A 16,710-nucleotide genomic window follows, 5' to 3' on the forward strand; every position below is an offset into this window, starting at 1 on the left:
TGAAACCAATCATGTATTGTGAATCTTAAATATTCAGCTAAGGTTGATATGAGATACTTTCTAGCTTCCCTACTCTGACTATTAAAACTCTTAGTGTATTGCTTGCCGTTTGATTGTATCGTTTACTGGGGAAAAATGTACAACTCCATCTCTCCATCCTAATATCTGCCAAATAGACAGTTATACGAGGGTCCTTAATCCTGATTTTGTCAAAAAAACGATTAAACATTGAGACGGTGTATGCACGAGTAGCCAAATCAAATTTTGCGTGGCAGTGATCATTTTTAAATTTGGTCATTATATTCATCTTGATGTGGTATGTGCATGCCCCGTGATATGCTTCTGGAAAAACTGAACACAATGCATTGGCAATACTTGGGTGTCTACCGGATACGAAGACAAGATCCTGGACTGATTCAATTGTCATTCTTAGTTGTTGGATGAAGTATGTCCAGGAGTTATTATTCTCTGAATCAATGATACCAAAAGTAACAAGATATAGTTGCTCATTTGCATCCAATGCTATAACCACCAATAGTTGACCTTCAACCTTATGCTTAAGAAAACTGGCATCAACGCAAAATACATGACGACAACTGATTCTGAAACCTCTAATTGAGAGGCTTATGGACATGAAAATACACCTGAAATAGCCGTGCTCATCCGTCTGGATGTCTTTTATAGTATTCGGGTTATTCATCTCCAACATGTAGAGGTATGATGGCAATTTACCATAAGAATCCTCTACAGTTCCACGCCCGCCATTATGGCTTGTTCCCTGGACCTCCAAGCCTTATTATAACTCATTTTTATTCCATAAGTTGTTTGCATGTCTTCCATTATTTTCTTATGCATGTGGTCATGGTGATAGTCCATGTACTTGCTCTTCATGCATTCCCTAATAACCCATGATGGTGTTTGTCTTTCATTCTTTCGCCTTGTCATAATTGAACATGTATAATCATTTACGAATTTCCGAATCTCAAATATTTCCGAAGATTTTCCTTTCACAGCACGCGATCTCCACTTGCAATTCTGATCCAAACATTTCACCACCCAAATATCTTTTTTTGACTTCGTCACTTTAAATTCAAAATGATTAGCCATCGCATATTTATGTAACATAAGTTGAAGTTCTCTTTTATTCTCAAATAAAGAATTGACTTCAATTTCCAAAGTTAATGACTCAGGTATCGGATTTTCAATGTCAGGTATGTTACTATCAACTCAATCATTGCAGCTTGGTTGGAACCCAAACACTACTTGGATTGGTACTAGCAACCCAAACAACACTACTAGGTTGGGTAATAAGAATCCAATCATCATCTCCCTTATTCAGACACAAACATGGTTCATCTTCAATGTCATTTTCATTTTTAAAGAAAATCTCCCGCTGCTTCAGGAATACGTCAGGATCATCAATTTTTGGAACCACTACACTTTCTTGAGTTGGGTTTGTTGGATTTCTAGGTAGTGACTTCTCTACTAAGGATACACACAATGGAGTGCGGTTGTGGACTGAAACTGCTTCATATAAAAAGAACTCCACATTCACATCTTTTTTTATATCAGTTATATAAGAAAATTTGACATTCATGTCAGGAACATTATACTTGGCTTAAAACAATAAATCATATCTAGATTTGTCAACATCAGTAGCAGAATAGATTATATCAACTAATTGGGCATAAATAGAATTTTGGGGAACAATCATACCGCTGTTTGACTTTGCAGAAAAATGAGTAACATCATCTGTAGTTTTTCACTCTCCATTAAAGTAAAGAAGTACTTGAGTTGCAATTGAAAACATTTCAACAACATTACAAGAATTACTTCGATTGTTGCTTTTTGAAGATGGCGTGAACAATAACCGATGAGGAGTTTACTGGTAGAGTTTCAGGAAATCCAATGCAGTAACTTTTCCATAAGTTTTGCTTCAATGAATCTAATGGGATAGGAGCCCCCTATCCAATAGGTCCATTGAAGCAAACTTGTGGACAATTCTTGGCACATTGTATTTCCACGAAACATACCCGCAAACTCCTCCTCAATGAGTATTTCGCGTGAGTAGGAAACAATACGCGTGAGTGAGCAAAATACGCGTAACATCTGTCTTTGATTCACATTCATTTAGGAGCTATACTATAATACGCGTAACAACCTATCTATACTATAATATAATCAACCTAGTGTTCATAATCACTAAAGAACATAAAATAAACATACCCATTTTGAGAACGAAGAGTAAGAGTAGTGGGTCACGACTTCAAACGAAGAGGTCGTGGTCGTAGTCGTCGTCAGTTGCTGCTCGTGGTCGTGGTCTTTAGGGGAGTAGGGTTTGAGAGTAGAGTCGGAGTGGGGAAAGTGAGAGAGTCGATATTCGTGAATGAGGATTTTTTTTAATTAGGACAAAAAAATTATATGTACGATGAAAGACGAGAAATGTCATTCACACATTTTCATCTAAAACGCGTTTATGAACTCACGCGTTTTAAATAAAACGCGTGAGTGGTATTTTTCGTAATTAAGTGATAAATCAGGTGCGCAAGAGGCATTACGAACTTTTCGCAGGATAAAAATGTCCTTTTTACCCACAATATGAAGCGAGATCCATTTATGAATTTAGACTGTCATTTCATCCAATTTCCCAGGGAGGGTTTATTAAATAAGAAGGAAGAAATCCCCTCTTCTAGCCTAGTGGCAATAAGAGGTGGATATCCCCCAGGCCTCCATGAGGTCCTGGGTTCGAGCCCGTCAGGCGGCAAGTTCTGCGCCTGGTTAATTGGTTAAGTATGTTTGCGGGCTATGTACTTAACCCGCGGGGATTAGTCGCACTCCATAAGAGTAGCGGAACCCAGCGTTCAAAAAAAAAAAAAAAAAAAAAAAAAAATAAGAAGGAAGAATATATATATATAGTAGTAGTTAAGGGGCAGGAGGGTGTGCTTAACAAAAAGCGGGAACGCTACTTAAAGCGGCGGCGGCCCTCCCGACCCATATTTTAGGTTTTTAACAACAACAAACACACTCTTCTTCTTCTTCGCCCACATACCTCATACCGTACTCTCTTTTCCTCTCCTCGCCGCCTGACCCAAATTCACCTCCTCAGGTCTCTCTCTCTCTCTACTTGAATCAATGAATGAATGATGTTTTGTTTGAATTCTGTTTCTAATTGTTTCTGGAAGAACGTCATCTCAAACAAACAAACTTATGATGCATACATAGCATGGAAAATGTTATTGCTATTTTTTATGAAAATCCCTCCTCCTCCTCCTCTGCATTACTACTCATTTATCTATCTGCTTCAATTACTCTTTCTTTCTTTTTCTTTCTTTTTACTCATCTCGGATCATTCAACTTTGTTTGAAATTTCTTCTTTCCTTAATTTCACGTCGGATTTCTTCTTTTCTTTCCCTTCCCTTCCCTTCCCTAATTCTCACTCGCATGCTTCATTTTCTCATTTCAATCATCCATCCTCCCTCCTATTTCAAAACTAGTCATTTTTCTTTTCTTTTCAATTATATTAATAATAATAATAATGAAAGTTTTAATATTTGCAGGTGAAAAGATAATTTCACATGAATCAAGATTTAGCCTTTGAACTGGGTTGTTGGGGTGTAGAGATGGAGGAGGAGGATGTTGACATAACTGGAACCAATTGTACTACTGATAGCCTCAGTAAGATTAAAACAGGGGAGGACCCAGATGCAACCGAGCGATCAAGCTCATTCGATGGCACTCTTTCTGCTAAAGATAATTGTTCCCAGACAAGTGATGCCGATGTTGAGTCACGCTTCTATGGACAGGAAATTGACAGTTTTGAAAGCCTCTTTCCTGTGAGGTAATTGTTGTTCCAGCTAGCTAGCTTGCTTGCTTATTAATTAATTCACTTGATATGTAGTTGTTGTTGTTGTTGTTGTGATGGAAATGATTTTCTTCCTGACCAGGAAGAAGAAACTGACTGCTCATTGGAAGAATTTCATACGGCCTTTAATGTGGAGGAGCAAATGGGCAGAGCTGAAAATCAATGAGCTGCAGAAGCAGGCAAGGAAGTATGACAGAGAGCTTACAGCGTATGAAGCGAAAAAGAAATTACTAATAAATGAGCAGCAGACTTCACCTGATTTCGGTTCCAAGTTAAGTCCGTTTAAGAGGAAGACCGCCGTGACGACGACGATGAGGAGGAGGAGAAGGAGGAGAGTTGAAGATGTTACCGACATTAAATCATACTTCTCGAAACACAATCTTTTCTCCTATCATGGTAAAATAAAAATATGTGCATCTTTCTTCACAAATGTTTTATTGGCTGTATTGTTTTTTTCTCTAACTGTAATTTTCTTCAGAAAATGACAAGTCCAACTTGGATGGAAGTTTCATGTCTGAGGAGGAGACTGATTATCCAGGTATCCTTCTAAACTAATTAATTAATTAATTAATTAATCAATTAATTAGCAGCAGAGATACATACTAGTAGTGTGTTTTGATATTTGATTGTTGCTTTGATGTTTATAGAAAAGAAGATTAATGTTGGAGGAGAAGGTGAAGTGATGAATAGGAATGATGATGATTGTTGGTTATTTCCAGAGTGGGAAGAAGAAGAAGAAGAAGAAGAAGAGAGTAATAATCCTTTGGAGCAATTCATGCGTAAAATTTTGAATGCCAAGTCTCATGTTGAGAAGCTCAAGTCTGAACTGGCCTCAGTGATTTCTGGGGGTGATAAGGCAAACAAGGAGGAGAAGTTGGGCATTCTAATCCAATATGATGCGCGAAGCAGCAGCTCTGAGGACGGTCTGTCGGATGAAACAAATTCAAGTGGGGGGGGAATGATCCTATATGGTTTGGAATATGATGATAATATGGGCATGGAGGATAGAGGCGAGGTTTCAAGGTATAGTAGCATAGTTGTTGTTCCTGACATAATAGAAAGCAATGTTAGTAAGTTGTCATCTGTCGACGTCACAATGCATCATCAGCTACCGCAATCTGGAGATTCTAATTCTGAAGCTGTAAGTAAGCTGTTTCTCTCCTGGATCTTCATGTCTGTCTGTTTATATTTCTTCTTCTCTTTTCCTCTCATTTTTATTATTGAATTATGAGATAGATAATGGATAATGGGCACATACATAGTAGAGAGGCAATGGAGGAAAGAAGGTCGAACAATGAAGAAGAAGAAGAAGAAGAAAAGGAAAGTGGGCAGGAACAAAGCAGCAACTCAAGTGGTGGTGGTGGTGGTGGTGGTGCTGCTGCTGCTGCTGCAAAATGTGACATTAATGAAGAAGTAGAAGAAGGTGGTAGCAGGACAAATACAATATTGTTGTCCAAAGGGAAGCGAGGCAAGCGCAATGCTGGATCTGCTGGTTGGAAAAACATGCTATTATTATGACCAGGGTTCACTATGGAAACAAAAAAAAAAATGTTATGAATCAAGTAAGGGACTAACAACAACAATTGATTAGTAAGTAAGTAAGTAAGTATACCCAGTAGTCTAGAACACTTACTATACTTTTTTTTATTTTATTTAAATTGTAGCTTACAATTAATTATTATATTAGCTCCATCTAAAACTCTGCCAATGATCAAATTGATCGAATTGATGTTGAGAAAAAAAAAGTACATTAATATTGCTGATTGAAACTAAATTTGATGTGGCTGGCTTTCTTTATATTCTAAACTCTTGTGTTCCATCTTTCTTTATTTTTATTATTAGTGTCTCCACTTTTGGTCACATTAATAGTATTTTGTCTTAAAAAGTATTATTATTTAAAATAAAATAAAATTACTATCATTTCTTTTTCTTTATTTTTTGGTTTAAGAGCTGAATAATTTATGATGGTCTAATAATAATATTTAGGAGCTAGAAGATATATGAAGCCCAAGAAGAAGTCGTTGTTGTTGTTGTGTTCATTTAAGTTTTCGCAAGACAAGTGCGTCAAAATGAATGAAAAGGAATTTATCCGCATTTTGATTTCTGTAGTAAAAAGATGAATCTGGGTTTAGTTCTGTATTTACGTTCATTCCCTTTAGCAATCAAACATTTTGTAAGTATAATTATTGTGGCTCATATATATGTATATAGTAAAACCGAAAAGATCTAAAATCATCAGATTCATTCCTTCCTTCCTTCCTTCAAAAGATGCAACTTTTAAACATAATAATATTGAAATTGAAGCAAAGAAAACAAGCATCAACGGGTGATAGCAAGATCAGATCATTGAACTGAAAATATAATATATATATATATATATATATATATATATATATATATATATATATGCAACAGGAGCAGAATCTTTTTTCATTTTGACAAACTCTGAAATGTTGTTGTTCCCTATCCGAAATCACACTACAATCAGCCAGCACTCTTTTCAAACACACACACACAAACAAACAAACAAACAAACAAACAAACAAACAAACACAAATTAATAGATAAAGAGTATCTCAATTCTCCTCAAATGGTTAGATCACACAAATCGGTTAAATGGTTTCCTGTCGAGAATATTTCTTGAAGTCACTGAAGTGGGTGAGCCCATGCTCAGCCGATCCACCTTATCATGAAGACCACCACTCCCCTGCTGTTCAATGCTTTCTCTGAATTTGGAAGATCCAGAAATGGATGGTGTTGTAGGAAAAGAAAACCTCCTACTACTTGATTCAGTACCACCACCAGGACTCTGACTCATCCTCCCCGGCATCATCCTCTGCCTAGGATTACTTTTTGGCCTTACCTTAGCCTTGGCCGAGGCTGTCTGTTCCATGTAGTGTCTGTGAGGAGATGAAAACGCTGGACAGCTCACTAGGCTGCTGCTGTCGTCGTTGTTGTTGTTGTTAAAGGGACGGAATTTACGTGCACCAGCAGCTGAACTGCCAGGCCTTGATCTTGGGTAGTAACTCATTGGACTTACCTCTCCGCCAAGCGTATCTTTCTTCAAAGATGACGGATAATGATGATGATGATGATCAAAAGAAGAAGAAGAAGAAGAGTTGTTGTTGTTATTAGTGGGTGGGAGCACGATTAAAGGTAGTTTGTGATCTATCCAATTCCACCACCAAGGGAGATGTGAATTTGAATGAGGAGGATATCTTAGGTGCTGTTGAGTGTATGCATAAGACATTGCTTTCTCTCTGAGTAGGATTGCCTCTTGCTTCTTCTCTAGTCTTGCTTCCCTTTCATGCTTCGATAGCATACTGTCATCCCATTCATTGCTCTGCATTGTATTCACACTTTAGATTAATTACATCTTTCTTTCCGGACAGAATTAATAATAATAATATACCTGGGTGTCGGCGGCGGCTGATTCCCTGTTGTTGTTGTTGTTGTTGTTGTTGATCAATTGAGCCTGTCTTTGGAATGCTTTGCTTTCCAATTTCTGAATTCTCAGTAATCGAATTTCATTTTGTAGCTTTGAAAAAGATTGCATCGTTTTCATGGCATTCATAATCTGTTTCTTCACGCTCTCACTCTTTGTCACTCCTTGAAGCCTCACCAGACCCTTTAAAGCCTTATACCCTCTTCTTGCCTGCACACATACATTATATTTATTATATCTTGAAAACAGAAACAAAGAGCATATCTTCTTCTGCTTCTTCTTCATAGTCTTGTGGACTTAAATTATCAGTAAAATTAATCTTACCACATAGCCTCTGTAGGCTGCCTGGATCTTTGTTACTGATGATGAAACTAGTTTTGGAGGAGGAGGAGCTTGATCCGCGTCCACATGGCCTCTTCTGTTAGCTGCCTGAATCTTTGTTACTACTGATGATGAAACTAGTTTGGGAGGAGCTTGAACTTGATCCACGTCCACAAAGCCTCTTTTGTTGGGTGCTGCCTGAATCTTTGTTGATGATGATGAAACTAGTTTTGGAGTTGGAGGAAGTTGATCGTCCACAATTGTGGAAGAAGTAGTAGTAGGCTTAGTAGGAAAAGGGTCTTTTGGGGACGGTGGTGCTATTTCTTGTGAAGAGGAAGACGGAAGAGGCTTGAGGGAGAGTGTTTGTCGTTCTGCATCTTCCAAGATCTTCTCGATGCTGCTCGGCTCATTGAATATGGGAATGAATGATTTATGTCCATTCCTATTCCTCTTAATCTTCTTCTGTAAGTTTGGATGTGATGATTGAAAAACAGAAATCAATTTATTGTATTGTAGTATTAATTAATTTAATTATGGTTGGTTGGTTTGGGAAACAAAAATCTTACATCGGAGGAGGATCGTTGTTGTTGTTGTTGTTGTTGTTGTTGTTGTTTGTCTTTGGAGAAGCAGATACAGCAGCAGGTTGCTGCTCTCTTAATTGCGGAAAAACGGCTCACTTTCTTCACCATATTTAAAGAAGCATTGATTGCACTACTTGTACTACTATTACCTAACAACAATTTAGGCTGAAGCGGAAACTGGAACGATGTGTTGGTACCTCAATTTCTTTGGAAAGCTCCTACTTAAAAAGTAAGATAAGAAATTTCCAGATTAAAAACCTCAAATCAGAACTCAGAAGAGAAGAGAAGAGAAAAGAGACCTCGATTATGTAATGAAAAATTGCGAATTAGGAGAGAATTACAATTAAATCTCTGTACGTACCTTAAGAAGAAGAAGCAGCTTTACTTACTTGGTTGCTAAAGCTTGACATATATGTAAACAAGTCGGTTTCATGAGTAGCTTTTTTAGGTTGGGTTGGGTTGGGGTTGGAGTTGGATGATGACTTTTTTTTTTATCTATATAAATAAGAAGAGAGTTGTACAACTTTGAATCTGGTTCTGGGTTGGCACGGGGTTTTACTTTTCCTCACCACCACCACCTTTAAAGAAGAGGGTTTTTTTTTATATAGAAAGAAAATTCTAATAAATAAATTGGTTTAGGGTTTGGAGAATTGGGCAGCAGCAGCAAGCAGCAGCAGCTTCAATTCAATTGCTTCTTTGTTATTGACGACGACGACAATTCATGGATGATGATGGATAGAACAGGCGGCGGCCGGGTATAGGTAATAGAAGTAGAAGTAGAAGAAGAAGATAGCTGATTATTATAATAATTAAATTATGTTTTACTAGTAGTTAATGGATGGATGGATGTTTATTTCTTCATCTTCATCTTCGCTAATCTCTACAGCAACCGCGTTAAAGCGCGTCACAAACAAAAGCGTTTTCGATGTTCCATTGACTCAATCTTTTTCTCACTTGTTTTAATAATTCTTATAATCTCTCCCTTTTTAAAATATTACCAAAAGTCTGGTTTTGGGATTATTAAAATAACTAAATCAATTCTAAAGTTATAATTAAACCCAACCAAATTCATATTTAATTACACAAAAAGTAAACACTTACTTTTCCCTAAAATTATTATATACATTCCCTCTTCTACTCAGTCTTAAATCATAATAATATAATTGTTTTTCACATTACAAATTCATATATTACTATAACAATACTCTCTTTAGTAGACTACCAGTACATTAAATTTGCAGCCCACTTAAAATACAATTAAACAAATAAATGGACCTCAAAGATTGTCCAGTTTTAAGATTTGTAATATTGAAGCCCCCCATTAATGGGTAAAAATATAAAAAAAAATAAAAAGAAAAAAGAAAGAAAGAAAGAAAGAAAAGAAGGTGAAACAACTTCAGCCTTTTGAGTTTGGTCCAAACAAATTTAACTTCCTTTGGTTACAAACAAATTGGCTCGATATCTAGCATAATAATGTGTTTTAAGATGGGCCCAATATATATCCCTGGTCTATTTGGTCTATGATGTGGTACAAAAGATTATCTCCCTTAACAACAGTTTTAATAAACAACCTCAACATTAATTGTCCATTATGGACAAATCCTAAAAAACGGTACAGTATTTCTTGATTGTATCCAATTTGTTTTCACAAACAAGCTCAACATTCAACCAAATCCAAAATATTGGAAGTAAATCATAATAATCTCGTGAGGAAGTGGTGGGCCCATCCACAGTTGTGGGGACTGGGGAGACCATCGTTTATTATTTCTTTCAAACATAAGAATCTCAAAAATTTCATTAAATTATAGAGACGGGTCAATTATGGCTCCCTTCTTTCTAACATTACTAACGTTTCCCAAGATATTGATATCATTGACAGGTTAGAAGAAGAATGAGATGTGACTGAAGCTGAAACCTCTAGCAGATATACTCTCATGGAAAAACTCAACTTTCTTTATAAATGAGAAAAAAAATAACGCAAGACAAAAATTATGGTGTAAATGGCTTAAAGAGGGGATTCAAATAGCATATTCTTCTATAACTTTGCAAACTATCGAAAAAATTATAATCAGATATATATATCCTTAAGGTGAATTTAATTGAAATCATTGAGGCAAACTCCATTCGGGATTTCATTCTCTTGCTATGAGAATCTTCTCACAGAGCCTGTTTGCGAGAGGCCGATTTTGGGTGAAAACGGCTTTAACAAAATTAGCAAGCAATAAAAGTTCTCTGTCGAGCAGGATTTCACAATTGTGGAAATTTGGGAAGCTATTAAAAGTTGTGATGGAGATAAAGCACATGGTCCGGATGGATACACAATCGCTTTCATTAAGGAGTCTTGTGAATTTATTAAGATGGACTATTTGAGCTCGTTCAAACACTTTCATGCTACGACCTCCTTTGAGAAATGTTGGAATTCTAGCTTTATAATCCTTATTAGGAAGATTTGAGGGGTTAAGGAACTCAAACACTTCAGACATATTAGTTTTGTGACGAACTTCTATAAAATCTTGGCAAAAAACTTTAATTAATAGGCTCAAAATTGTTTTGCCATAACTCATTTCTCCGAACTAGATGGTGTTTGTACAATATATACAGATCACCGACGCTTCTCTTATTGCAAATGAGTTCATTGACTTTATTATTAGAAGAAATGAGACGGAATGTCTTTGTAAACTTGATATCGAAAAAGTTTTTTATTACGTCAGTTGGATTTTTATTTTCTCTCATTGAGAAGATGGGTTTTGAAGTGAAATGGAGGAGGTGAATCAAAATTTGTGTTACTGAACTTAAGTTTTCAATTCTTATCAATGGTACATTGTATGGGTTTGTAAAGAATTCGAGAGGGCTTAGACAAGGGATCTTTTATCACCCTCTTTTTCATGGTGGTTATAGAAGGTTTGTCAAAACTTTTTGAGATAGATATCAACGCTAGTCTTTTTACGGGAATTAATATAGGAACGACAAAAGATCAAACTACATATCTCACTTATTTTTTGTTGATGACACTTTTTGTCTTACTAAACCTATAACAGAAAACTTTAATTCTCTTTGAAATATTTTTATTATTTTTTAAGAATGCTTGAGGCTGAAAATTAATAGAGAAAAATCTGAACTTTTTTCATTGGTAACGTTCATAACACTTAATCATTATTCGAAACTCTATGATTCATAATTGGTTATCTCTCATTAAAATATTGTGGCTACCCTCTCGATGTCAAATCAGTTGCAAAGATATTTGCATGTTTGCTCATTAAGAACTCCCTTGGCACAATCCCAACATTCACTATATCATTCTTCCATATCCCTGCATTGGTGGCCAACAAAATGGACACCTTTAGGGTAGCTCCAACTCATTTAAAATCACTCATTTTGTGAGATGTGACACAACAAAGCTTGACATTGTTGACGGTGAACTCGGAATCAAAGATTTCACCATTTTCAACACTTTGCTCCTCTGTAAATGGTGGTAGAGATTTCCCAACAAAAACACAAGTCTCTTTCTGGGAGAAAGTTTAAGGTAGAAGCCTATGGGGCTGTATCTCTAAAAATGGGAGAAGCTCCACCCCTTCTCATTTTACGGTTGGTAATGATAAAAAAATCGATTTCTGAAATGATATGTGGCACTCCAATGGGAAATTGTCACTTTTAATGGAATTTTTTTGAGATCTCTTATAAAAAGATGCTAAAGTGATAGACTGTTTTCATCTCACATCTAATCAAATTGTTTGAAGAATTCCTTTAAATATACGATTTTCCATCGAAGATGATAAGAGTCGGGATCTCCTCATAGATGTTATTACCAATGTTTCGATTGACATAGAGACTGGTGACAAGTTTTCTCTATTAGGCTCTCCAAGTCTTAAAATTAGTTATATTTATCATATGTTTCTTCAAAAAAACAACATCTCAGTTTCCTTGGAAAGAGGTGTGGAAATTAAATTTTTCATCAAAAATCTTATTTTTTAGTTGGTCAATTATCAATGAATGAGTCTTGATATCTAATAAACTGAAAAAAAAAATCATCTCGCTAGCAGATGCAACATTTGTTTAAAAAGTAAAAAATTCATTGAACATATTCTTTTTCATTGTGACCTTGACAAAAGCATGTTGGCTCTTCTACAGAATTCCTTCAATTTCAATGGAATACACCAACAAAAGTTGCCGATTTTTGGGTCAAATTGAATGAAATGAGTTATAACAACAAAATCGCGGACGATTAGAAGCATATTTCTCTCCTAATGTGATGGACAGTCAGAAAAAAAAAATATAAGAGTTTTCGAAGGAAACAGTTATGGATACGAACGTCTCAAATGATTTATGTTACACTCGTTCGTTTCAATCCGAAAAAGAGCAATTTATACAAGATAAGAATTTCTCGATCTTATTGGCATTTAAAATTTTACGTTGTTTTTTTTTTGTTTTATTGTTTCCTTCCATTTTGTAACTTTTCCGACATTTTTCATTATTTTTAATAAAAAAAATAAAATAAAGGTAGAACTGCATTTATGTAATGTAAAGTAGTGGCTTGGTTGTAAGACAAGAATAAAAAATAATTAGCAACTGCATCATCAATGTTTGATCTTAAAAGTGAAAATAGCTTTTGATTTTTCATCCCTCATGCCCCACCCCATCAGTGGATGATGATGATAATGATATACAAAAAATAAAAAAGGGGCTTTGTTAATAAAAATCAGTTGTTGAGTCTTACACTCTTGTCCTTTATTCAAAATCTGGGGGAAGTAGTAGTAGTAGTCTTGATGGGTGCCCATATATCTGCCCCATTGCTGCCACAAATTCCATCTGTAAATGTCATCGGTACAAGACATAAGCCCTTGCTTCTCAACCTGCTGCTGCTGCTCCTGTTGTACACTTCATCTCCTTCCTTCAAAATACCAACCAACCATACATACATACATACATTAAAACCAATCCCAATTAACACAAACAAGTATTATTAACATTCTCCCTCTCCCTGCACAGACTTGTGTCTGCTTCTTCACCAGCAGGAGATCAACCCAGATTCTACACCAACTTTTCTTTTTATGCCCTTCCAAGCATTTTTTTTTTTTTTTCTCTTACTCTAAAACTATGTCAAAGAGCTACACTACTACTTGGACTGGAGTTACACAATTAAAACTTTATATCAAGAACAACTGAACCACCTCTAACTTATCCATTGGGTTAGTCTGGAGATATGGAGCACTTAACACCTGACAACAAATTAAATACCCAAATCAGCACAACAATTACTAAAAAAATCCCAAAATATCTAAATACACCCTCATCCCCACCCCCTAAATATAATTACCCTTTAGAGAAGTTAATAAATAAGCCAAGAAACAAACCTTCACTTGTTCATGGAGAAATGTAATGTATTCCATAGCCTCGAGAAGAACAGAAGCCGTATCAGTCTGAAATCAACCAAACCCAAGCATCAAATTATTTATGTGGGAAAAAAGTGCTAATATCTTATGAAGGTAATCTCCCATGCCATTGGAAAGCTAGAAGCAATTATACAATATTATGCAAAATTATAACATCAACAGAGAACACCATTTTTTTTCTTCTCTATTTTCATGCCAAGAGACTCATAATGCAGTTGCTTGTGAATCCATTTTTTATATTACCATTATCCGTAGACTCCTAATTGCATGCGTTTACTAAGTTTCCATACCTTGCCATATGGTGAAACAAGGTGTTGGAGTGCTGAAATTTTTTCTCCAAGCTTCTCTTTTCCCTCCTGTCAATCAAAATTCATGTACGGGTCAACAAGAAGATGGTGCACTCAATCACTTCAAATCTCCACTATCTAACATGAAAAAAATATCCCATTCAGATTGTCCTGCTTTAAGGGGCAATCAGATATTCAACTAACTGACATATGAACAAGCTCGAGAGGAATTAACTCATAAATTGTATGTGAGGGTGAATTCGGCAATCAGTATTTGAGGCTATCTGAACAAACTAGCTAGCTAGCTAGATTCATGTGGAAAGAAGCATTGATATTGATACTAACTAGATGTCTTTGCAAAGAACATTATTTATATGGGATTTACAACCCAATATTATTTATTTATTAGTAGTATCATGTTCAATCAGCAAAAACTAGAATGGTTAATAAGCAACATAACTTAATTCTTCTATATATTATTAATATTACTACACATTGGATTCTGTACATGACTAGAATGAAAGAAATAAAAAGAATATAATCAAATAGAAAAAAAAGGAAAGTGTAAATAATCAAAAGAGATGCGCACAAGTATCTGGAATCCAATAATAATATCACTGTGCAAAGCACAAATGTTTATAATCCAATAGGGAATATGTACTACGTAACGTGAGAGGTGATAAAGTCGACGGACCTTTGAGGAATTGCACAGATCAGGCTTAGATCTTTTGGACACGAAAGAGGTTAAGCTTCCTTGCTCAACAGAAATGGGACTCCGTTTGCGTTCCATCATGTTTTCACCACGACCTGATGCTGCTATCTATTTGATTTGATGAAGAATGTCAAAAATTGTTGTGAACTTGCATTGAAAAGAAGTTTAAATTTGTTGTTTAGTAAGTCCCTTGACTCGTACTGATGTTTTTAATAAAATCAGAAATTATAATAGCTAGCTAGGGAGCAGAGACTTGCTCAAGCACTTGTTATTATACCAAATTAATGGTTTTATTATTAATATTGAGTTATAAGTGTCATCCACTTTTGTTCAATTTTATATTTTGCTCAAACACCTCATCCAATCAAATCAAATCAAATCAAATCAATACCTTATTCAACATTATTGATGTCCCAGGGAAGTGGTAAAAAACTTGTAAGTGTAATTCACAATAAAATATAATCACACAATCACTTAAGAATGTTTGGATTGATAATTAATTGGATTAGAAACAGAACAGGGGCACCAATTAGCAGTAGTAGTATCAGCAGCAGCAGCAGCAATGATATTGAGTAGGTTTCTCTATTATTATTATTGGACCACACATCTATTTGGGCCACTCGTACAGTTGATTGATCAATTGAATAGAATGACATTTTATTGATAATAATAATAATAATAATAATAATAATAATGGGGGGTGATTGTGTAAGAAAAATCAATCATCCTGCAGTTTGACCGAAATGAAATGAAATGAAGTGAAAGAGGAGGCAGTCTAGTAATTAATGAGGAGTGCATGACATAAGATGATGCTGCCTGACTTTGAGAAAATGTTTGGTGGTCAGTGTGTTGTTGCTTATTTGAAATACCAAAAATGTGGATGGGTGGGTGAGTAGGTTGGTGGGTCAATTTTAAAGTTATCTAATGATAATAATATCTTGTTTACTTTAAGCTAGCTAGCTAGCCATGAATAGAATTAAATAGTAATAGTGTGATCAAATATAACTCTTTCTCTTTTTAAGGAATGAATGAATAGAATTAAGTTAAGTAATGATGAGAATAATAGTGTGATCAAACAAACATATATAGATGAGATAAGCATTAGCTAGCCATTCAGCAAATTAACCAGTGCAATTAAGTAAGTAAACATAAAAAAGACTTAAGAGGAGAGGAGGTTGGATGATGATGATGATAAGGTACGTACCGAAAACATGAAGGAAGAAGAAGAAGAAGAAGAAGTGGAATAAAAATCGAAAAGGCGGCGATTGGAATTAGGGATTTGTGAAGCTCCTCACTACTCAAGAGGGGTTTATGATGCTTATAAGCAGCATATATGATATATATATATACAAGGAAGGAAGGAAGGAAGTTAGCAAGCTAGCTAGGTGCTGGAACTTGGGGGACCTCTCTCTCTCTCTCTCTCTCAGTACTACAATAACAGTAGATAGATAGATAGATAAATAGCGTCGTCTGAAATGAACAAGGAAGGAAGGAAGGAAGGAAGGAAGGAAGAGGCAAATCAATAAGTCAAGAGAAGAGAAGAAGTATAAGAAGAATAAGGGTTGGGGCCCTTGGGGGTGATAATATATATAGCATGTTCAAAATCAATAATAATAATAATTATTATTATTATGGATTTTATCATCCATCCAGTAGTAACTCAAATATATTTGATCACCTACAAACAAAAATAAAAAATAACAAAAAAATAAAATAAAAAAATAAGTTTAGATGACAGCTAATATCCAACCAGGAAACGCGGTTAAATTAACCGATCACCATTTTTAATCGTCTCACTCTCTAATGACGTACTATGTCTACTCTCCTCCCTCCTATTTCTATCATTAGATTAGTTAGTGGTTATTTTTTTATTATTCTCATCACTCAAATAATTAAAATTTATACAAATAAATTAAAAATATTTTAATATTTTAGTTGAAAATTAATAATTTAATAATTGAAAACAAATTTATATTTAAAAATTTTGAATACAAATTCTAAATAATATAAAGGACTTCTTAAATAGAATTATTTGAAATAACTAATTGGTTATTTAAATAATTTATTATTATTTTAATTTTTTTTTATTAATTAAAATACTAAAATAATTTA

General features: G+C 35.1%; 3 protein-coding genes across 3 annotated transcripts; 1 reads left to right on the forward strand and 2 right to left on the reverse strand.

Annotated features, from left to right (window-relative positions):
- The first annotated feature begins 2,968 nt into the window (after window positions 1-2,968).
- On the forward strand, window positions 2,969-5,656 carry LOC124915644. The gene is made up of 6 exons (XM_047456400.1): window positions 2,969-3,106; window positions 3,558-3,838; window positions 3,945-4,258; window positions 4,341-4,400; window positions 4,510-5,003; window positions 5,099-5,656. The coding sequence occupies exons 2-6, from the start codon at window positions 3,576-3,578 to the stop codon at window positions 5,378-5,380; spliced, it is 1,413 nt and encodes a 470-aa protein (XP_047312356.1). The 5' UTR covers window positions 2,969-3,106; window positions 3,558-3,575; the 3' UTR covers window positions 5,381-5,656.
- Window positions 5,657-6,276: 620 nt separating this feature from the next.
- On the reverse strand, window positions 6,277-9,016 carry LOC124916742 (protein IQ-DOMAIN 14-like). The gene is made up of 5 exons (XM_047457502.1): window positions 8,599-9,016; window positions 8,195-8,427; window positions 7,632-8,090; window positions 7,275-7,517; window positions 6,277-7,205 (listed from the first exon to the last, which is right to left on the reverse strand). The coding sequence occupies exons 2-5, from the start codon at window positions 8,315-8,317 to the stop codon at window positions 6,462-6,464; spliced, it is 1,569 nt and encodes a 522-aa protein (XP_047313458.1). The 5' UTR covers window positions 8,318-8,427; window positions 8,599-9,016; the 3' UTR covers window positions 6,277-6,461.
- Window positions 9,017-12,747: 3,731 nt separating this feature from the next.
- LOC124915547 (transcription factor bHLH153-like) lies at window positions 12,748-15,880 on the reverse strand. Its single transcript, XM_047456287.1, has 6 exons — window positions 15,803-15,880; window positions 14,581-14,706; window positions 13,890-13,955; window positions 13,561-13,626; window positions 13,378-13,425; window positions 12,748-13,097 (listed from the first exon to the last, which is right to left on the reverse strand). Exons 1-6 carry the CDS (start codon window positions 15,809-15,811, stop codon window positions 12,939-12,941), a joined length of 474 nt encoding a protein of 157 aa, XP_047312243.1. The 5' UTR covers window positions 15,812-15,880; the 3' UTR covers window positions 12,748-12,938.
- Window positions 15,881-16,710: the final 830 nt, after the last annotated feature.

This window comes from Impatiens glandulifera, chromosome 9 (assembly GCF_907164915.1).
Source record: "Impatiens glandulifera chromosome 9, dImpGla2.1, whole genome shotgun sequence".
Lineage (NCBI taxonomy): Eukaryota > Viridiplantae > Streptophyta > Magnoliopsida > Ericales > Balsaminaceae > Impatiens > Impatiens glandulifera.